This window comes from Neolamprologus multifasciatus, chromosome 11, assembly GCF_963576455.1.
Source record: "Neolamprologus multifasciatus chromosome 11, fNeoMul1.2, whole genome shotgun sequence".
Taxonomy (NCBI): Eukaryota; Metazoa; Chordata; class Actinopteri; order Cichliformes; family Cichlidae; genus Neolamprologus; species Neolamprologus multifasciatus.
Window position 1 is genome coordinate 23,263,167 of NC_140449.1, and position 21,925 is coordinate 23,285,091.

The following is a 21,925-nucleotide window of genomic DNA, read 5'->3' on the forward strand; positions in this document are numbered from 1 at the left end:
CATTGCAGGGCTAAGTAACTATTAATCTAAAGTGAAGCTAAATTTGATTGCAGATGCATTCACAGCTAGTAACAATTATGCTTAGTCATTTACCCAAATGTGCTGAAAGTGTCCTTTCTGTCTTGAACAAGGAAGAAAATAAAGAATAGAACCAATGCAATGGAGTAAAAATATCAATAAACTGTGCCATTTTCTAAAGATCTGTGAAGACAATTTCATAGCCTATACACATTATCATTCTTTAGAAACAGTGTTTAGTTTATTTTCTGCAATCCATTGCCAAACATATATAGATTTGCTCCTGTTTTCTGACAACCATCTGCTGAGAGCTTGGATCAGAGGCTTGGCACACACCCCTCCTACACAATAATTCCTACCCTTGCATTTTCACATTGTCTTGTGGTGGCTAATAAGTACAGCAATGCACACATATGTAAACTATATGTAAGGTATTGCAGCTCGTTTGAACATGAAGCTAGAGAAAGGCTTCAACATGCTCTTGTTTCAGCAGCTAGTCCTGATGAACCGGCTGACCCCATCTTGTCCCCACTTCATCTGTTTCCTCTGCAGAAGCAGATACAGTAGTGGGTTGTCGTCATCCTCTGGTAGCTAAAACAACTGTAATGTATCTTTCTGGCATTTTTTTTCCAGACACCAGCTGGTAACATTCTGGTCAATCCATATATCTAATTTCCACTCCCAGATCTGCAGCTGTGAGGCTCCTCCTCCTACTCCTCCGTGCTACTCCGCTCAGCCAATCCCCGTCTGCGGCAGCGGTGTCTGGCCACGCCCAACCCTAGCCTAGCTCTGGAAACGCTCCAGCGATATAAATCCATTGTCCGGCACGTTCACACCAGTCTGCGGTCGGCTCCTCGTGCTCACGAAACAGCTGTCTTTTTTTGCTACCCATTGTAAAACTTTTGCATCCATAATGAGGGAAATCGTGCACATCCAGGCCGGCCAGTGCGGTAACCAGATTGGTGCCAAGGTAAGAAAATAAAATGCAAAGAATTTATGTTCTTAAAATAAATAAAATAAATTCTGTGTTTTTCTGTCACAATTCACGTTTAATAATCAGGACATAGTTTAATCATTCGGCTTGTCTGGAAAAGAATTCTCAGTGAAGACAAAGGATACCCTTTTCTTTTCATGCACCATATATCTTTTAGCATATAAATATAACTGTAAATGTCAAGTGATCACTTTTGTGTGCGTCTATTTTTTTTTTTTTTACTAAATATTGTGCACTGCGGTAACTGGTGGGTGGGTGTGGAGCAGCAGAGCGCAGCCGCTCGTATTGAAGTAACGGTATAACGGGGGGCTCTTGTGTCTCGACTGGTTTTTGTTCACACAACGCCGGGCGTGTCCCCGGCACTTCAGAGTCAGCTGACCTCAAGACACTGTCTCAGGAAAAGAGACAGAAAAAGGGAGAGAGGGAAAAACTCAGTCTATTCTTTACTTGTCAGATCTCCCCGCACTCGGGTTTCTTTGTCTTGCACAGCCAGATATGACTGGTATTCCAGACAATGAGTGGGGAGCTGGGCTTGAGAGGCCTACTTATGCCCCCCGCTAAAGACTGATGGATCAATAGTCCATACTGATTAGATTATTGATTTGGCAAGCTTTAAAGGAAGACTGCAGTTTGGGGTGCTTGGAAAGCAGAAGAGCTGTGGAAGGGTGTGGCATGGATAATTGGTCAAGAAAGAAATTCTCCCTTTATTTATTTGTTTTTAAAGCTGCATATTAACAAAGACACAATCTAAATACTTATAATCAAGATTCACGTAACTGCTTTTTTAAAAATCAAATTTTATACGTTTTTGCTGCATTTTAATTCTATATTCCAACAAAAAAGGGGGAGGGAGTCAAAGTCTGCATAGGCTCAGTTCATCACCCACCCATTTTTTATAGTAACAATTGCAGTCAGCTACAATAGGTTAGATAATGAGTGGCCCATTATTATCCCTGTTTTACTATCTCCTTTTGTTCTCCAGCTGATCATTTGCCACAGACAGCATATGTTTAAGTAGAACAGTAATCTCGCCCTGCTATTTAGATGGACTGTAGTTTAAAGACTACACTAACAATGGCCCATATTTTGCAGGATGCATCATTACTGCCATGATGCGCTGCTGACAGATGTTCTGTAAAACAGGGCCTTCTCTGCAATCAATGTCTTTCCTCCCCTAACCAAATTAGGAGAAGGGTGGGGGAGGAATGGAGGAAACAGCTGATGCACAGTGGGTGAAGTCACTGGGTTCTCAATTGACTTAATGTGCAGTTGCTGGCAATGTCTTGGTAGACTAATTTTAGGAATAAATACAAATTGTGCCCATTGTATGTAATCCTATTTAGTATTTATTGCAGTTGCACCAAAATCAGTTGCAGTAAAAAAAATTAATTATGTTACTAAATTCAATTTATATGCACCTCCCTATTTAAGCCCGCTGCTCCATTATTTCCTTTGTGTTAATGATATATGATGTAAAGATAGCTGCTTGTAGCCTGGAAGTGAGGATATTCTGGATTCCACCCCCCAAGGACTCATTGACTCAGATGTCCAGTGGGTATGATTGACAGAACTGCTGAAGGGCTACACTGTGGTGAATTAGGTCAGGGTGTGGCATTGCTTTTCTGCTTATTGTCCTCATTCTTTCACTGTGGTTATTTTCAGTCTTTATCTACTCTCCTGTCACTGTAGCTGTCCTAGCATTATTTTTCTTTATTCTTGTTTTTGATTTTGGGCTTCTTTGTTCTGCTGTGTTGATCTTATCTTCCCCATATTAAGGTCACTTAATCATTTTTGCTTTACATGGTCTTATTTAGATGTCATGATACTTGGTCCACAGCTGACTCCCAATCTCTTAAGCAGTGCTCTGCTATACAGCCAGCTTATCCAGATTATTCCAAATCCTCGTATTGCGCTGTTAGCAGGAAATCACTGGCTGTGTTGAAAAGAAATGTCTGAGTTGGACGATATCAGTAAATATGGTAGAGTAATACGCACTGACGAGATTTAATACATAAACACTCTGAAAGATCTGAATGTAGTCTTTAAACAGTGAACAAGACATGAATTCAGATCTGAAGGGAGTCAGTATCTTCAGTGTCGTCTGACTGCTTGCAAATGGATTTTATTTGCAGGTTGGCCCGCAGACGGATCTGTAGCGCCTTTGTTCCTCCCTCCTTTGCATTTTACATATGAAAGAACCGCATTCTGCTAAGTCATCACTCGACACTTACGGAAATCTCAAAAGCAGCGTTGTTGGGAATGGGTTCAGATATGGCTCGCTGAAAAATGGAAAAATCCTGTCATCTCCATCAGAAAACAAAAATGCAAACCCACTGCTGTTTTCCTCATTTTCACCCCCACCCCCCGATCCCATGAACCGCACATCTAATGGGTAGATGTGTACTTTCGTTGCAAGTAACTGTCATGTGATACCTTCCATTTTGTGTCTGCAGTTCTGGGAAGTGATCAGCGATGAGCATGGCATCGATCCCACGGGGACTTACCATGGAGACAGTGACCTGCAGCTGGACAGGATCAGTGTTTACTATAATGAGGCCACAGGTTAGCTGTCTTCCTAACTCATGTTAATAAGTGAGGGTATATTATATATGGATTCATTTTTAACTTGACAATTTAATTCCAAAGTATGACACTACATCTCTTCTTGCATTCTCATCTCTTCTGTACTATTACTTACTACACCTTTTCACCTATATCCAAAGGTCATTCCTTCCTGCATTATTGAGCTGGTATGTTTTTTGCCCCCTTTTCTTTCTATTTCTCTCTCTGTCTTGCTCTCCTCTTCTTCTCTTTCTCGTGGAGGAGGTAAATACGTGCCTCGGGCCATTCTGGTGGACTTGGAACCTGGCACCATGGACTCTGTGAGGTCTGGACCCTTTGGTCAGATCTTCAGACCTGACAATTTCGTGTTCGGTGGGTGCCTTAAAGACATATCTCATGCTCCTTTTTGATTTAAGGAAAAATGTTACTCACTTGAATGCTTGAAAACGCTGACCTTTTCCTTCAGGTCAGAGTGGTGCTGGAAACAACTGGGCCAAGGGTCACTACACAGAGGGAGCTGAGCTGGTGGACTCAGTCCTGGATGTGGTCCGCAAAGAATCAGAGAGCTGTGACTGCCTGCAGGGTTTCCAGCTCACCCACTCACTTGGTGGAGGAACTGGATCTGGTATGGGAACCCTGCTCATCAGCAAGATCCGCGAAGAGTACCCAGACCGTATTATGAACACCTTCAGTGTGGTGCCTTCCCCCAAGGTAACATCTCCTTGTGATAGCACATGATAAATTTTGGCTTTAATTATAGTTTCTTTGGCCCGAGGTTTCTCCTAAGATCTTGAAGCTGAATAGACGTTCTGTGTTCTCAGGTGTCAGACACTGTGGTCGAGCCTTACAACGCCACCCTGTCGGTCCACCAGCTTGTAGAGAACACAGATGAAACCTACTGCATCGATAACGAGGCTCTGTATGACATTTGCTTCCGCACCCTGAAACTAACCACACCCACCTACGGAGACCTTAACCATCTGGTGTCCGCCACTATGAGCGGGGTCACCACCTGCCTCCGCTTCCCTGGCCAGCTCAATGCAGATCTCCGCAAACTGGCCGTCAACATGGTGCCTTTCCCTCGTTTGCACTTCTTCATGCCTGGCTTTGCTCCTCTGACCAGCAGGGGCAGCCAGCAGTACCGCGCCCTCACAGTTCCCGAGCTCACCCAGCAGGTGTTTGATGCCAAGAATATGATGGCCGCGTGCGACCCACGCCACGGCCGCTACCTGACAGTTGCCGCCGTGTTCCGTGGCCGCATGTCCATGAAGGAGGTCGATGAGCAGATGCTCAATGTGCAGAACAAGAACAGCAGCTACTTCGTTGAATGGATCCCCAACAATGTCAAGACCGCAGTCTGCGATATTCCACCTCGTGGCCTCAAGATGGCCGTCACTTTCATCGGCAACAGCACTGCTATCCAGGAGCTGTTCAAGCGCATCTCCGAGCAGTTCACAGCCATGTTCCGCCGTAAGGCCTTCTTGCACTGGTACACAGGGGAAGGTATGGATGAGATGGAGTTCACTGAAGCGGAGAGCAACATGAATGACCTGGTGTCCGAGTACCAGCAGTACCAGGATGCCACTGCGGAGGAAGAGGGTGAATTTGAGGAGGAAGCTGAAGAGGATGCTTAAAGGTCAAGATGTGAAGGTCAAGAAATCATCGCCAAAACAGAAAATAATCAAAACGGAACAACCACAAGTAACCAAGAAACCAACATAGTGTCAAGATCACTGCTAGAATAAAATTTTAGTGTCTGTTAGTTTTTCCTTGTCATTGAGTGCAAATAAAGTTGTCGACTGAGAACTCATTTGCCTCTCATTCCTCTTCGCACATACAGGATTCTCATCAGTTTAGCCAATCGGAAAGTAAGATCCAGGCCCTCTCGGTGCAGTGTACAGTAGGCTAGATAGAGCTGCGAGTTACTGGAAAATCTAATGTGATGTAATGAAAGGGTTTATTTCTGCTCCATAAGCATTGTGATGGCTAAGGGCCCACATCCATTTGCAACATTCTGCACCAACCCACATTCCCACAACTATCTGGCATTGAAGAGATTGCACCCTGGCAGTTTTTAGATGACAATAACATAACACCAGAGAAAGTAGGAGGGCATTTGCTGGTTGAGTAACCTACTAATTATATACATGTGTTATTTGAGATGTTAACATTTTGTAGGGAACTCGTAAGAGCTATTTCATTTTGGGAATTTACAGTAAAGGTTTTGACAAGAGGACTTCTTTTTTTTCCCTGGAAATACATTAAAAACAGTTTGACTGGTAAACTCCACATCTATGTTACAATAGAGGACAGTTTGCTACAATACATCAAGATATTGAATTAACTGAAGGAAAAACATTTAAAACACAGGATTTCTTCATTGCATTGAGGTGTACAATAATGTGTAAATTTCTTGAGCCACACCCATTTCTTTATATCATGCTAAGGAAATGTGAAATGGGTACAGTGATTTATTGGAACATGACAACACACAAGGAAATACAATAATTATGGAAAAAAATGTTTTTACAGTTCTAACCTGAACTGTCTTAGGAAGGCTTTAAAAAAAATCTTCAGGAATATTTTTCAGGCTTCTCGAAGCACATTCAAAGCTCGCCTTTGGATGTTGGCTACCTTTTATTCTGCTCTCTGTGAAGATGATCCCACATCTACATTGTGTGTTTTTCTGTCCAGGTATGTTTTTACTGCAATGGCACCACTGGCTTAAATGCAGCCTCAAACCAGGGCAGAGCCTCCAGTGTTTTAAAGATGCCTTTAGACACTCACTGTTGTACCTCTTTCTCTTGACTTCCTTCTTAAAAATTTTTTTACATTTGGATACACCACTCAGTAAGACTGGTCACTGATTACCAGTGTTGGGGAGTAACGGAATACATGTACCGCCGTTACGTATTTAAAATACAAAATATGAGTAACTGTATTCCGTTACAGTTACCATTTAAAAATGTGGTATTTAGAATACAGTTACTTTGTTGAAATAAATGGATTACACTGCGGTACTTCCCTGTTTCATATTGTGGCGGGTCAGGCCTGTTTGGGTTTTGTTTGACAGCTACGTTCTATAGTTCCAGGCGGCAGTGTTACGGTTGCCATGGTTACAGGGTGCCGCTCTCTCTCTTTGTGTGTTTCCTGGGTGAGAGAGCGGCTTTTTGTTGTTGTGCTAAGCTAATAGGCAGAATGCTACAGGCATAGCTCTAAAGAATGTAGCATCATAGGCAGTGTAGTCTGTGCTGCAGGGAGAATTGACTGCCATACCCGTTATGTGTCTGTGAGCGAGGGACGGAGAAAAAGGAAAAGTACGAGTTGTCATCGAGCAAAAACGGGAGCTGGAAGCATGTAAATATAATAATAACCACTGCAGCCAAGAAGAGAGCCTGACGAGCCCAGTTGTAAGTAAGCTATTAAGACTCGACTGTACGCTGTGTTCGTGTTTTCCTCCGAAACAATAAGTTCCGTTGGAGCAACCTTTCGACGCCTCTCTCTGTCTCTCGCTAGCAAAGTTGACCCAGACAACAAAGTAAAGCTAGTTTTCGGCTATGAGCCCGACATATTAGCCAGAGGTCCCTTTACTACGGTTCGGAGCCGCGGACCTTCAGTAACAGTAATAAATCACAGCAATAGTACATTCACGTAGTTGTAAACAGCATGATAATATATTAAGTAATCCAAAGTATTCAGAATACGTTACTCTCATTGAGTAACGTAACGGAATACGTTACAGAATACATTTTGGGGCATGTATTCTGTATTCTGTAATGGAATACATTTTAAAAGTAACCTTCCCAACACTGCTGATTACATCACCTTTTTCTCGCTGTTTCCCTTCCATAAGAATGGCATCAGCCAGCCTTCTATTTATAATTTGTTTTTCTATAAGTAATATATAAGAAATCTACAACACAGGAAGGAATGCAGTTTATAGCTATCAATATTATACCCCACCCCTACAGTGCACATCATCCAGCTCTGTGACTTAAGGTCACATAAGCACTTTAGTGGACTTTCGTGGCCAAGGCATGCAGCAAGAGTTGGATCCCAAAGCAAAACTGTGCTGCTGGGCCACTAATTCTCCTACTCATACACCTGGGTTTTGATGCGATAATTTCTCTATGAATATAAAACACATAAGCACAAAATTTATATAATTGAATTTAGTTAGACCCTACTTGGGACAAGGCCTCAATAAAGCAGCACCAAATGCTTATTTTAACTCTTGTATCATGCAAATTTTAACTTTTGCAAAACATTCAAAACTAGTGTCATGAAGAGGGAAAGACCTTACATTATTTTTATAAGTATATGTGATTTCTATATCATTATATGATATCTAATGGAGACAGTTTAGATCAGAGGTGTTAAACTTATTTTAGTAGAATAGAATAGAATAGAATAGAATTCAACTTTATTGCCACTGCACATGTCACAGGTGCAAGGCAACGAAATGCAGTTTGCATCCATCCAGAAGTGCTTTAGCCATGATATGGATATATTACAAATATATATTAGCAATAATATAGATATGTAAGTATATTACACAAATGGGTCTATTATGGTATGTTATAATATACACGTATGAAGGTATGTTATGATTAAGGTATGTTATGTTAGTACATGGGATACATGCACTTGACATTTTGACATCTCTCAAAATGTGTATAACTGGTAGAGATGCTGCCTCCATACACGCCCTTAGTTTTTTGCATTCAGTGGATCGGCTGTCATTACATGCACATATTCCAGTTCATAAAGGCAGAAAACTTTTACCCGTGGAGTTTTGCTAAATAAACAATATTCATCACTCAGATTTTTAATGTAAAAACATTTACTTTTAAATAGTAATGCTGGCATTGCATCACTAACACGATCTGATATTATTTTATTATTATAATCCTGATATTATTACTGAGCAATTAACGAGTTTACATCATTTTAAATGATATCCAGTAAAGCAAATTGGTCCCTGTGCGGCACCACGGCGGTATATTTGACACCCTTGGTTTAGCCCATATTGGTATGGGCTAAACCCACATTAGCCCATAATGGTATCATCCAGTCTGAGTGGTTAAAATGGTGCACGGCGCTAAAATTAATGTATGAACGCTGAAGTCCAGAGGACATGTGGGCCAATCCAAGACATTGAGTGAGAAGTTAGTGTCCAATGGCAACATATTATAGCTTGAGTGATACTTATATTGGCCAATCGTTTTCATCGTTAAACGCCTATTGTGGGCGTGGTTAATCACTTCCAGGACGCTCATGACATTTTTTGTTTATCTATACGGGACAAGGCCTGGCGTGCGAAGGTGGGTGTCCGAGTACGATCTTTTTCTTAGGCTTAAACTTAATGCACCTTCACTGTAGGCTAACACCGGACGTCAGTTAAACATTTTTCAGTCAAGTCACCCGTACAAATCACTTTACTTACTTCATAGATTTCAAAGTAATTAAGTTGGAAAGTTAGGATTATAATTCTCCTGAAAGTAGGAGCAGAAATGGTTTTCTTACATATGCCTCGTTGCTAGTAATAATCAATTTGACGGCTGGGTTGCAGACACATAAAATCTGTGATGTCGATGGTTGAATCACACAAACTAGCCGTTAGCAGATTTTGTCTTCATATTGACCGGAAGTGGTATTACAGGGATGCGATTTTAGAGGTGACTTTTGATAAAAGTTGCCTCCGCGTTGTTTAACGCTGTTTAGATCACTACACATTGGGTGTTTGCAGGAATACAACGGCACAGGTACAGTTAGCTAGTCAATAAGTACCGATGAACTTTAACTTAACGCTATGGTGGGTGGGAGTCAATTAGCCATTCAGGCTAACGTTAGCTGCACAGGTTTCTAATTAGGCTATTCGATCTTTGTTTTAAAGCCCTGTTAAAACTAATGTTACCTTAATTATGCGTTAACATTACAGTTTATGCATCATGTTACCCGTGTTTATGTGCAGCACTCTTCCTGTCTTGCGCTCTGCCAGGAATGGATGCTACTCAGATGATCAGTGACTCAATCTTGGAGTCAGATGAGGAAGATAATGAAGAGGAGATCGAAAATAAGAGGGGACGACCGTTGGCTAAACTGTGCATCTTAAAAAATAAACACATACCTGAGGCAGGTGAGTGGGTAACTGATGTTGTTTTTACACGTGATCTGCACAGTCTGGTACTACTTAAATAAAATAGCCTTTATTAGTCCCACACGTGGGAAATGTGTAAATCTTGCATACAGAGGGGGAAACATTTGATCCTTTGGAGAATTTGCAACTTTGCTCAGTTACAATGAAATGAACAGTCTCTAATTAGTATGCTAGTTTCATTTTAATAAAGAGGGACAATATAAACACATTACATAATAATTGATCCCCCTTAATAGTTAGTGATGAAACTCTTGTTGGCAAAGGATCAACATGGTCCAGTGCATTGACCCATTAATTCGGTGAAGTTGTCCGGTACCCTCAGCATTAAAACAGCCCCAAAGCATAATTTTTCCACCTCCATGCTTGACTGTGGAGATGGTGTTCTTTGGGTCGTACTCTGCATTTCACTTCCGAATTTCACTGCCAAAGAGCTGAATTTTGGTTTTATCTGACCACAGCACTTTATCCCGCACCTTCTCTGAATCATTTAGCTGTTCACGGGCAAACTTAAGACTAGCCTGTACATGTGCCTTCTTGAACAGGGAAGGCAAGATTTCAATCCATTACAGTGTAGTATGTTATCAGTGGTGTTCTTGGCTGCTTTCAGATCATTAACAACCTCCTCCCATGTAGTTTTGGCCCAGCAGTTGTCACTTTCTCACCAAGCTTTTTGCTGATGGTCTTGCAGCCCATTCCAGCCTCGTGCAGGTCTAAAATCTTGTCCAGGACATCCTTGACAGCTCTTTGGTCCTTCCCATGTTGATGGAGCGGTTGGAGTTTAAAAAATGCATTCTTCTGATTTATTGTAATGTTGTACACAGCCAATCTGCGGGTGCAAGAATTCTGGTTGGATTCAAGAAGATCGAATACTTACTTCACTCAGTGACATCCAAATCAAAACTTGTAATGTTTTTTTTCCTGGATTTTGGTTAATGTTCTGTCTCTCTCAATTAAATTGATGTTTTATAAACAAATAAAGTAAATTAAACTACACAAATAGGCAACAAATAGGGAAGCCAGTTTGGGAGTATGCGGTTTCAATAGTATTTGCCAGTAAAAAGCTGAGCTGCAGCATTTTAAACCAGCTGCAGTGACATACTGACGCTCGAATAAAGACACTGAAATGAAATGAAGGCATAAATAAATAGATCTGAACCAGAGAAATGTCTTCACCTTTCTGACTATATATCTAAGTATATCGTTAATGATGATGCTCTCTTTCACACAGAGTTTCCCCTCTTTTTGGGTGATAATGTGCTTGGCCGTGACCCCAACTCCTGCACTGTGCCCTTGCCGGCATCCTCAGTGTCCAAACAGCATGCTACTATCTGCCTTTGTGTGTACCGGAGACGTGCCTGTCGCAGTGAAGTGGACATGGAAGCTTTGGTTTGGGACTTAGGGAGCATGAATGGGACCTGCAAGGGCCGCTTAAAGCTGACTCCTAATGTACGCTATGCCCTCAGTGAAGGTGACAGTTTGGTGGTGGCAGACATCCCGTGTCAGTTTGTCATTTGTGGTGTAGATTCTTCTCAGGGGGATGCAAACTCTCCTCTGAGACAAAATTCAGGGGTAAAGACCAAGTTGCCAGATGCCTCGGGAGAAAAGGGAGATGACACAAGCACAGACAGCAAGAAATGTGTCAATGGAGGGACAGAGACTCCTGTCAGAGCCAGCTGCCTGACCTTAGAGCAAACTCCCCATCAGCCACAGGGGACCTTGGTCCCAGAATCTGACTCAGACTCAGACAGCGAAACAAGAGTAAGAGGAGAACGAAGACGAAGGACTCTAGGTTTGTACATTATGTAAATATTTATAACTATTGAAGCTATGCTTTTTGGACCTGGTGTTTACAAGTTCACTTTAATTCTCTTTGTAGTGTCTGATTCTGACTCCCATAAATCCAGCCCCATCAGCTCGTCATTCTTGAGTCCCCCAAACAAAGTTGTCCCTGAAAGGTATACCCATAAAAATAAGCTATTTATTGGTATTCTTTTTGACTTGTTCATTGTAAGACCTGTTAATTTGTTTTTTCCCTGTTCTACAGTGACAATGAAAGCCCCATGACAGTTTCTTCTTCCTCTAAAAATAAACCAAACAGACATGACAGCTTCACCACACAGGAGACAGAGGTAGATGCGGTGCGACAGCAGTTGAAGAACAAAAAAGTGGTTGCACTTGTGGAGGACAGTGAAGAGGAGGAAGAAAGAGCAGTGCAAGCGGGGACAAAGTCTCTGAAAGGGGATTGGCATATGCCAGTGGAAAAGGAAAGCAATGCCAGTCTTACAGGAGATGGTGAATTGTCAACACCAGCAGTCTCTACAGACGCAATCCCTGCATTTAACATGGACAGTGACACTGATGTGGAGGGAGAGGACGAAGAAGTGGCATCAGCGGGGCCTGTGACCTTGAATACAAACCAACAAGTTGATCAACCTCCAAAGACGGCCCAGTTTCACATGGACAGTGACACAGATATCGATGAGGATGATGATGCTTCAGGTAAAGCTCCCAAAGCTCTGCCTTCCTCTGATGAGAATGCCAAAACTCCTCATGCTGTTTCAGTTATTCCACCTGAAGGCGTCACCATGGACAGTGACACTGATGTGGACGATGATGCGGTCGTGTCAGACGCTGCCACAAAAGCAGGACCGACAGTATGTCAGAGTGCACACACAGCAGACTCTGCTTTTTCAGTGCAACCAGAAGATTTTCCCCTCCACAGTGACACTGATGTAGATGAGGACGAAGAAGAAGAAGCAAAAAATACAACAGATGAAACACCTAATAAAACAGATATAAAGCTTACAGCTCTTAAATCTGCTCCTGTGGCTCCTGACAACCTGCAGATAGAGAGTGACACGGATGACGAGGCTCTCCCTGTCCCTGCCACCAGTAAACCCTCAGTGGTCGCTGCTGTTGCAGATTCACGCCCCACTGCAGATGCTGATTTGGAGATTCTCTCTGACAGCGACACAGATGTGGAAGATGCATCTCTTCTGGCTATACCTGTTGGTGTCACAACCTTGTCAGCTTCTCCTGGCCCAACTTTAATGACTTCTCTGGCAGATTCTGATGCAGATACAGATGTGGATGAATCTAGCGTGCCCCCTGCTGGGGATGAGGCTAAACCAGCTGATGTCAGAGTCGACAGTGATACAGAAGATAAGAAGTCAGATATTGGAGAAGAAGGTGAGGACCAGGTGCCCGGGCTGCACAGGGAAACTACACCTGGGTTGCTGGCTCCCCTTCTGCAGAATTGCTCCACTCCTGTGCAGATGTCAGGTAATCGATCGATCTTCAGAATTCATTTAGACTGCAAATATCTACTCGTTTGTTTTATTGCATTACCTTTCTAAATACTAAAATTCAGTAACTAATTATATATGACATACATCAGTGGCACAGTTTTAGGTGAGGCGCACTCTTTGAAGAAATATAATCAAAGAAAATAATACAAAATATGTGAAGTGTATTGTTGGTGCTCAAAATAAAGACGGCGCCTGCAGGAGAGAGAGGTTTGAAATGAAGAAATCGATCTGTTTTTAAGTGAGTGGACTTGAGATTCTGTGTTAACTTCTTCGATCCAATTGTGTAAAGTGTTTGTTGTGTTGCGATGAGAAAGTTTAAATTGACTTTTACTTTGGATTTCAGATGAAGAAGTGGAAGACATGGCAACTCAAGCCTTCGTCAGTCCCTCTTCAGGTTCATTAAGGCGTGAGTAAATTACTTTTAATAATGTCAAACGAGTCTGTTTCAAAAACATTAGTTCATTTTTTTTTTCTCTTGGCCAACAGGAGCGGCAGTGCCTGCAGTAAGACCCGTAGTATTGTCGCCCTGCTCAGACATCCAGGAGGAGGAGGATTTTGCTGTGGCTGAGACGCAGTCCTTTACATTTCAGAGCCGTGACCGTGTGAGCAGTGAGGAACCAACCCAAGCTTTTGTACTTGAGTCTTCCTGTGACAATAAAAATGACCAATCTACCAAAGAAGAGTCTTTCCAACTGGGACTGTCTGACAGCAGCCACCTGCAGTGTCCAGACCAAGCTTTAGCTATGGAGAACACCCAAGCTTTTGTTTCTGTGGAAAGGGGTGTGAACCTGGAAGATACCCAAGCATATGCAGCCATGTCAGCTGCAGACAGATCCTCTGCAGAAAATGACACGAACCTGGAGGCCACACAGGACTATGTAGAAGATAAAGAGCCTGAGCGATATCAAGTAGATGTGGCCTTAGAAGCAACACAGGCATATGTTGCAGAGCCATACAGTCACGCTGAGGATGATGCAGATGATGATGCTTGTGAAACACAGCCTTCAGACTTTACTGCCTCTTCTACTCTTGCCATAGCAGAAACCCAACCAATGTTGCCTTTTGCAGGAGAGGAGGATCTGGCAGCTGAAAATCCAGTTTGCTCTGTTCAACAAATTCAGCCGAGATCCCTCAAGGAGGATGGTGCAAAGGCAGCTCGGCCTCAGGAGAAGGGCCTCAGCGACGCTCAGTCTGTAACTGAAACTCAGCCCATGTGTACAAGTGACAGTGAAGAAAGTGATGATGAAGGCTCATTTCCAGTTCAGCGAAACAGAACAGCAAAGCCACTTGAAGAAGCGCAGACACAAGATCTCACTTGTTCAGAGTTGTTGCTTCCTGAAACCCAGCCAATGCACAGTGGAATTGCTGAAACCCAGCCCATGGCTACATGTGAAGATGATGATGAAGACTCAATGCCAGGCCCGAGAAAAAGGAAAGCAAAGCAGCTTCATCTCGAAGAAGAGGAGACGCAACCTGTCGCAGACTCTGAGCTCTCCATTGCTGAAACCCAGCCCATGGCTACATGTGCCGATGATGATGAAGACTCAATGCCAGGCCCACAAAAAAGGAAAGCAAAGCAGCTGCAGCCTGAAGAAGAGACGCAACCCCTTGCTAGTTCTGAAGTCTCTGCTCTGGAAACTCAGCCCTTGAGTACAAATGAAGGCCAGCAAAGTGATGAAGAGGACGTGATTGCATGCACTCGGAAAAGAAAAGCAAAGCCACTTCAGCTTGAAGAGGAGCAGACGCAGCCCTTCACTAGTGCTGATGTTGAAACCCCGGCAGTAGTGACAGGTAAATGTGATGATAAGGACTCAATTCCAGGTCCACGGAAAAGAAAAGCAAAGCAGATGAAGCTTGAAGAAGAGACACAGCCAGTCGATAATTCTAAAATTACCCCTGTTGAAACTCGACCCTTGACAACAAAAACCGGATTATCGTCTTCAGAAGAATCTGAAGCTGGAACCATTGGAGCTTGTGTTCCAAATTTAAGAGTGACAAGAGCAAAACCGAGAGAAGAGGAAGATCAGGTGGCGTGTCCTGGACCATCCAAGAGGCAGACTAGAGGAAGGAGTGGAAAACCTTTGTCTGATGGTGACAACAATAAGGAAATGGTAAAACGGACTAGAGGGAGAAAGATAACGAAGCAGCAGAAACATGATGGTGAGGAAGAGGATGAAACACCGGTAAGAGAAAGAAACAAGCAGGCTGTGAATAAGAGCTTGATAAAGCAACAAGATGGGAAATCTAGAGAGGAGGAAGATGGTGCAGATCTCAGACAAGAAAGAGAAGAAAATGATAAAGAAAGGAGGACGACTGATGAAAGAGAGAAGCATCAGGATGAGATAGAAAGGCAACTCATGGAAGAGAAGTTAGAAACAGAAAGAAGAGTAAATAAAGAACAAGAAAGATTGCAGGCTGAAGATGCAGCGAGAGCAGAGAGAGAAATCAAGGAGAAGGAAGAACAACAGAAAATAGAGTCTGAAAGGATTGAAAGAGAAGAGAGGGAGAGGTTAGAAAGAGAAGAAAAAGAGAGATTAGAAAGGGAACGAAAGGAACAAGAAAAAGAAACTGCAAAGAGAGAAGAAGAAGAGAGGCTTGAGCGGGAGCAACAACTGCAAGCAAGACTCGAGAGAGAGAAAGTGGAGAAAGAAAAAGAAGCCCAAGAAAAAGAGTTGAAAGAACTGGAAGAAAAGAAAGAGGAACAAGACAAATCCAAAACGCCTTCAAGAGGCCGAAGAACAACCAGAAGAACTATTGCTTCACAGAGCACAGCAGAGCCAGAGCAAGACTCAACTGTATCAACCAATGACGATTTCCCAGCAAGGAGAACCAGATCACACTCAAACTCCTCCAACTCGGTCAGCTCGGAGAGGTCTGCTTCAAGTGTCCACGCCCAGGAAAGCAAGGGCAGAGGCCGAGGGAGAGGCCGAGGGACGAGAAAGACCAGTGAGACACCCCAGAAACCCGTCGCCAGAAGCAGCAATCGAAGGACCACTGTGGCTGCAGGGGCCGTAGAGCATGAGCCTGACTCGTCCAACTCACGAACCCCTGAGGTTTCAAGCTGCAGCGTGAGCTCTCATAACAGAGGAAGAGGAGGCAAGCAGCGAGGAAGAGCGAGGAAAACAGAACATGACCCAGACTCTATCCCTTCTGTTAGTCAGAGTCAAAGTGATCAGAATTTAAGCCCTGCCAGGGGAAAAAAGGGCAAGAAAGTTGAGGAGTCCTCCAATGAGGCTCTCCTTAAAAATGGTAAAGAGGACTCTCAGCCAGCAACAACCACTAGAGGGCGACAACAAGCCAGTGCAGCTACAGATGAGGAAGACCAGTCGAAGCAAGAGGAAGCATGCACCAGCGAGGAATCACTACCTAAAAGGAATGTCAGGGGCAGAGGTCAGAGAGCAGTAAAGAGTGAAACTGTGGAGAAACCAGCTGCTCCTGTGGTCAGTGATGATGATGATGATGAGGCTAAAGATAAAAGAAAAGCAACGAGAGACTTGGAGGCAAATACTGGAGCAGATCTCAGCTGCAGCAAAAGGAAAGAAAGAGCTTCAAAAACGGCAGAAACAGACGAGGAAGAAGGAAAAGGCAAAACAAACGATGAGATTCCTGTTAGTTTACAAGGGAAGAAAAGAGGTAGAGCATCCACCACTCAGGCAAAGAAGGGCGCAAAAGAGTCTCTCTCAGAGGTGGAGGAGGAGGAGAGAGAAAAGATGGAGGGTGAGACTGTGGAGAAAAAAGTCAGAGGTCGACAATCAGCGGTCTCGAGAAAGAAGAAAGAGGAGCTGGAAGAAAGTGGAACATCTTTAACCGCCACAAATCAAGATGCAAATTTGGAGGCATCAGAGGTGACTATTGCTTCACTTTTAAACATACGCGGCCAAACGGAAACGATAAAGATGCGGTTTTGATTGAAACAAAAATGCATTAACATTGAAGGGTAAATCAGATGAAATGGAAAGCTGAGTAGTAAATAATTAGTGTCGAGAAGTTCTGTTGTGAAGGAAGGCTTTTACCTTGGCTCAAGGCCATGGTGCATTTTCCTCTCTGAGTCAGCCTTTTCAATATTGATGAACTACCATCAACATGAGTTACTCTCTCTGTTTCCTCCACTTTCTCTAGAGCAGTCTAACCTGCTCCGCATCACTGCTAATGAATTAAGTGGTTTAGTGGTCATCCAGTCACTTCCTCCACTTACATTTTATGGTGTTTGCTTTCTGGTGCAAGATGTTGTACCATCTTCTTTGCCTGTTCCATACTTTGCCCTTCGCTGTCTTCAGCCTGTTTTGTTTTCCCTGTCTTTACCTACCCTCTCCCCTATAACAGCCCCAGACTCCAACCAGCAACGCATCCCGGAAGCGGCAAGCTCCTGCAAATTTCTCTCCCGTGGCAAAGAGTCCTCGCTCCTCCTCTGCATCCCCAGCAGCTGGTGGTCGACTACAAACTGCAGGCCAGGCATACAAGGTCTCTGTGGTTGTGTTAGCAAAACACGCATGTTGTGTTTAGGAAAGAGACGCTCATACAGTGGCAGCTAGGCTGATCAAACCTAGCCTAAGACATCGGAATCATAGTGGCAAATCCTATACTTGTATTCTTATATACTTGACATCATATTAAGAAACACTATTCTAAACTATCTTAGCATCTCGACAATGCTCTCAGTCATATTACTGAGCTGTAGCCAGTGAAACTTATTATTTATGGAAAGTCCACCACGTGGTGCTAGCATTACATGCTCTTCCAGTTTTTTCCCAGTTTTTCCTGAAACATGCTGCTGGCACTACATTTAAAATGAGTGCACATGTATGTTTACAATTACAGTTTAATATAGTGTTTAAATCTTTTGGCAGTTCATCAGGCTTTAGTCTTATAAACATTTTACTCAGTGTCCTAATAGAATTGTAAAATTCATGTTGTGGTTTTGTTAGCATCATATTATCGATGAAGCTTTCAGAAGTCACCGCTCCTGCTCAAAACGTTTGGATATTTGGACGCATTATAAACTAAACACAAAACCTCCTCCATCTAACCTCTGTGCACAGTGGTCTATTATAACAGCAGTATCTACTCATCCAAATCATTGAGAGTAAAAGTATTTCACTAAGCGTTGCATTCACACTTAGAGCTGCGTAATCAATTTGTGCAGGGTTAAAGTTATTTTTGGTTTGTTCGTGCAGATGAGAGCAGGTGTTTTGAGCTCACGAAATCATTGTTCCGCTTACCTCCTGCAGCTTGTTCTGAAATTTCAATCGACTCTGGAGCATGACTGTAAAATGCATGACAGTGCTTTTCTTTGAGAAAAATACCTAATTTCACACCGCTATTTTGCCTGCATGGCAGATTAAGTTGACTTGAGGCTTTTGCTTTCACAGGTTCTGTTCACGGGGCTGATGGATGAAGCAGGGGAGAAAGTGTTGGCGCGCTTAGGCGGCAGCATGGCTAAAGGTGTGGGAGACATGAACTGCCTTGTGACTGACAAAGTGCGCAGAACTGTGAAATTCCTTTGTGCTCTGGCCAAAGGCATTCCAATCGTCACTACAGACTGGCTGGAAAAGGTATGTTTGTAAAACTGCAATCAGAAAGTTCTCTCTTAATTTATTGCAGATGTATATTATGATAATAGTCGCCCTTCTTGTCTGTTTTAGAGTGGCAAAGCTGGGAGCTTCCTGTCTCCCTCCTCTTTTATTGTTAAGGATCCTGAGCAAGAGAAGAAGTTTACTTTCTCCTTGCACGAGTCTCTAAGGATTGCCAGCAGCCAGCCTCTCTTAAAGGTACTCACTCATTTTTCCTTAGAGTGAGAGGTTGACAGTGTGCCATTAACAGTATTTCCACTAGCAGACGGCACAGGGGTGGTGCATGATGTTTTCGTGATAGGAGCCCATAAACGTTTGAGTCATCCTCAGTCTAAATCTGGTTTAATACTTCCCTTCGAGCATTGTTTTGAGCCTCTTTATTGTTAGCAATGTTCAAATCTTCAAAACAGCAGCCTGTGGATTGTTTATCATCATTCTGTGGCTTAGGGGAAAGTAATTTGATATTTGCTGTAAATATACTGATTATATTGCATGTATTATGTTTCTCAGCTTGCGCTATTTCATAGACGCTTGTAAAGGCATACCTTGTTACAACATAATACCAGCTAAAATTAGACATATAATATCAAATTTCAATCCCAGGAGGCTTTTACTAAATTTCTTGAAGAGATTAAATAAAAATAGATTCACTCATCCATCTATTTTCTTCTGCTTATTGGATTCAGGGTTGCGGTGGAGCCTATCCCAGCTGTCCTAGGACAAAAAGCAAATAGACCATTGGATGTATTCCAAATAAAAATAGAGCAAAATGCTTTGCCTTCTTTCTGTCTCTCAGGGATACGAGGTCCATGTTACTAGATCGGTTAAGCCAGAGCCAGTTCACATGAAGGACATCATTTCCTCCAGTGGAGCTACCTTTCTACCAAAGATGCCCTCTTCTAATAAGGTGCCAGTTAAGCTGAGAGCTCTTCTCCGGCCAAACGTTACATGAAATAAGTCTTTGCTTATGATGTTTATTACCTACATTTTAATTCCTCTTCTATTTTCTGTCACCCCCGTCTCCCTCTCTGGCTCTTAGCCTCACACTGTAGTGGTTTCCTGCGAGGAGGACTGGCCTCAGTGTCGCCCGGCTCTGTCTGCATCTCTCCCTGTCGTCACCGCTGAGTTCATCCTCACAGGGATCCTGCAGCAGAAACTCGATTTTCAGTCCCACACACTCTCGCCTTCCACAGCAAATGTACAACCTGCAGGTGGCAGAGGAAGGGGCAGGAAGAAGACTTAGTACTCCCGGAGCAAAAATACAGTGACTGTCTGTGTATGAAATCTTTAGCTGTGAGGTTTGTCCATCATTTCTGGATACACTTTAAAACTGTAGACCAGTAAAACACCTGTTAGCTATTGGACTGTGAAAGACTGTATTGAATGTATTGTCGATTGTCCACTGATGTAAATGCGTCATTTACAGATGCCGTCAGTGCTGGAAGAATGTGAATTATTTGACTGTCCATCATCAAATATTTAAAGCTAATTTTACAACTTTCGAAGAGAATGAACTGAGAAACAAACAGAAAAGGGAGTTAACTTAAGACATTTCTGGAAGAATGGTGAAAACTTTCTTTCTAACCTTGTTTGTGCAGTCTTTTTCTTTTGCCTTGTACACACAAACACATTGAAACTGTTAAAGCTACCTCCCCTCTACTTCAAACTCTTCTTTTTTTATGTAGAAACAAGCAGAGCAGGAAATTAATACTGCTAAACTGCTGGTACCCTCCATGTGTGCGAACTGCTTCAGCTCAATCAGCCTGTTTGGCAGGTAACCAACCTTGAAGAGGGAGTTTGTGTAAATCATGGTGGATGGGAGAATAGATGTGGAGATGGTGTCTGTTATGGAATCCAACAGCCTTGTAGTCAGAGGAAAAAAGCTCATTTCCGGCCTACTTAAGAAGTTCACGGTGCCTTTTTAAATGGAGATAATGACGAAGCTACGCACGTGTCTTTCTGGGGTTTTTTCTGTCTCCATTAACCACCACCATCTACTCCATTAAGGCCTTATCCCATCCTGTTCCTCCAGAGAGAACAAGACAGACTGCGGATGTACCTTCTGCATCAACGCCTTTATGGTGTTTGTTCTCGCCATCGATGTCTGTTTGCTTTATATGTGGATGTGTATTTTTTGTGTAATGCACAAAGCTTGATTACTGACTCACCGTCACTGCTGTGTCACTGGTGTTTTAAAGACGGTAGCTTGTCATTTTTAGAACTGTTAGCCTGCTAATGCCTTAACTTGAAGTCTGTCTTCGTATCAAATAATAAAATGTCTCCATTATGAATGAAAAACATTAAATATTTTCCAGCTGTAACCACACTGCTGAGTTTAAAATGTCACAGACTGAAGTTTCTAAATCCAAAAATTGACTTTCAAGTTAAACCTTTTTGTTTTTCAGTAGATTTGATTGTAATTTTAGACTACTGAGGACGTCATAAATGAAGAAGGGGGTAGATAAATTGGGACGAGCAGAGGATTAGTGAGGAGGACGCGAGGGCAGCTATGAAGAGTGGAAAGGTGGTTGGTCCACCTGTGGAGATGTTCAGGAGAGAGGGCAGTCAACTTTTTGACCATATTTTTGACACGCCCTTGGAGAGTGAGAGGATGTCTGAGGAATGGAGATGTGTACTGAGGTGGCTGTAGCTCAGGTGGCAGAGCAGGTTAGCCACTAATCAGAAGGTCGGTGGTTCGATCCCAGGCTGCCTCCTGGCTGCATGCCAAATATCCTTGGGCAAGATACTAACCCCATGTTTGCCTACTGGTGGTGGTCAGAGGGCCCGGTGGCGCCAGTGTCCGGCAGCCTCGCCTCTGTCAGTGCGCCCCAGGGCAGCTGTGGCTACAATGTAGCTTGCCATCGCCTGTGTGTGAATGACTGAATGTAGTGTAAAGCGCTTTGGGGTCCTTAAGGACTAGAAAAGCGCTATACAAATGCAGGCCATTTACTGATACTGATTTTAAAGAACAAGGGTGATGAGTGGAAGGGTTTTAACTACAGAGAGATGATGTGGAGGAAAGCCCGGCGAAGTGGAGGTATGCTGCAGAAAGAAGAGGTACAGAAATCAGTAGAAGCAAAACAACACCAGGAAACGGAGAGAGGTGGAAAGGTGAAGTGGATAAAGGATCTTAAAGACGGAGCTGCCAACAGGCAGGAATATAAGAGGAAGACCACCAAGAAGATGAGTGGATGTAAGGAGAACATGCAGAGGTTTGGTATGGAAGAAGAGGATACCTGGAATAGGGTGAGATGGAGATGGATGATCTACTGTGGTGACCCCAAATGGCATAAGTGGCTCTCCCTTTTCTGGC

General features: G+C 43.1%; 2 protein-coding genes across 6 annotated transcripts; both read left to right on the forward strand.

Annotated features, from left to right (window-relative positions):
- The first annotated feature begins 822 nt into the window (after positions 1-822).
- tubb5 (tubulin, beta 5) lies at positions 823-5,380 on the forward strand. 2 transcript variants are annotated; one of them, XM_085177355.1, is made up of 5 exons: positions 823-988; positions 3,466-3,574; positions 3,839-3,946; positions 4,041-4,285; positions 4,396-5,380. In XM_085177355.1, exons 1-5 carry the CDS (start codon positions 932-934, stop codon positions 5,206-5,208), a joined length of 1,332 nt encoding a protein of 443 aa, XP_085033481.1. In that variant the 5' UTR covers positions 823-931; the 3' UTR covers positions 5,209-5,380. The 2 variants fall into 2 exon arrangements, with proteins under 2 accessions (XP_085033481.1, XP_085033480.1); XM_085177354.1 differs by having other exon boundaries at positions 824-988; positions 3,836-3,946.
- Positions 5,381-8,722: 3,342 nt separating this feature from the next.
- mdc1 (mediator of DNA damage checkpoint 1) lies at positions 8,723-20,917 on the forward strand. 4 transcript variants are annotated; one of them, XM_085177347.1, is made up of 12 exons: positions 8,723-8,898; positions 9,549-9,713; positions 10,963-11,523; positions 11,611-11,689; positions 11,779-13,016; positions 13,386-13,448; positions 13,529-16,887; positions 17,366-17,503; positions 18,412-18,594; positions 18,685-18,810; positions 19,409-19,519; positions 19,652-20,917. In XM_085177347.1, the coding sequence occupies exons 2-12, from the start codon at positions 9,578-9,580 to the stop codon at positions 19,853-19,855; spliced, it is 6,198 nt and encodes a 2,065-aa protein (XP_085033473.1). In that variant the 5' UTR covers positions 8,723-8,898; positions 9,549-9,577; the 3' UTR covers positions 19,856-20,917. The 4 variants fall into 4 exon arrangements, with proteins under 4 accessions (XP_085033473.1, XP_085033472.1, XP_085033476.1 ...); XM_085177346.1 differs by having other exon boundaries at positions 9,576-9,713; XM_085177350.1 differs by lacking the exon at positions 8,723-8,898 and adding an exon at positions 8,905-9,192 and having other exon boundaries at positions 9,576-9,713.
- The last annotated feature ends 1,008 nt before the right edge of the window (positions 20,918-21,925 follow it).

Excerpts from the sequence above, each read along its gene's own strand:
- tubb5 (XM_085177354.1), top strand. The coding sequence starts at position 932 with ATGAGGGAAATCGTGCACATCCAGGCCGGCCAGTGCGGTAACCAGATT. Across the intron at positions 3,575-3,835 it reads TTACTATAATGAGGCCACAG|GAGGTAAATACGTGCCTCGG; the intron begins GTTAGCTGTCTT and ends TTTCTCGTGGAG. Across the intron at positions 3,947-4,040 it reads ACCTGACAATTTCGTGTTCG|GTCAGAGTGGTGCTGGAAAC; the intron begins GTGGGTGCCTTA and ends CTTTTCCTTCAG.
- mdc1 (XM_085177347.1), top strand. The coding sequence starts at position 9,578 with ATGGATGCTACTCAGATGATCAGTGACTCAATCTTGGAGTCAGATGAG. Across the intron at positions 13,449-13,528 it reads CTCTTCAGGTTCATTAAGGC|GAGCGGCAGTGCCTGCAGTA; the intron begins GTGAGTAAATTA and ends CTTGGCCAACAG. Across the intron at positions 18,595-18,684 it reads CTACAGACTGGCTGGAAAAG|AGTGGCAAAGCTGGGAGCTT; the intron begins GTATGTTTGTAA and ends TGTCTGTTTTAG.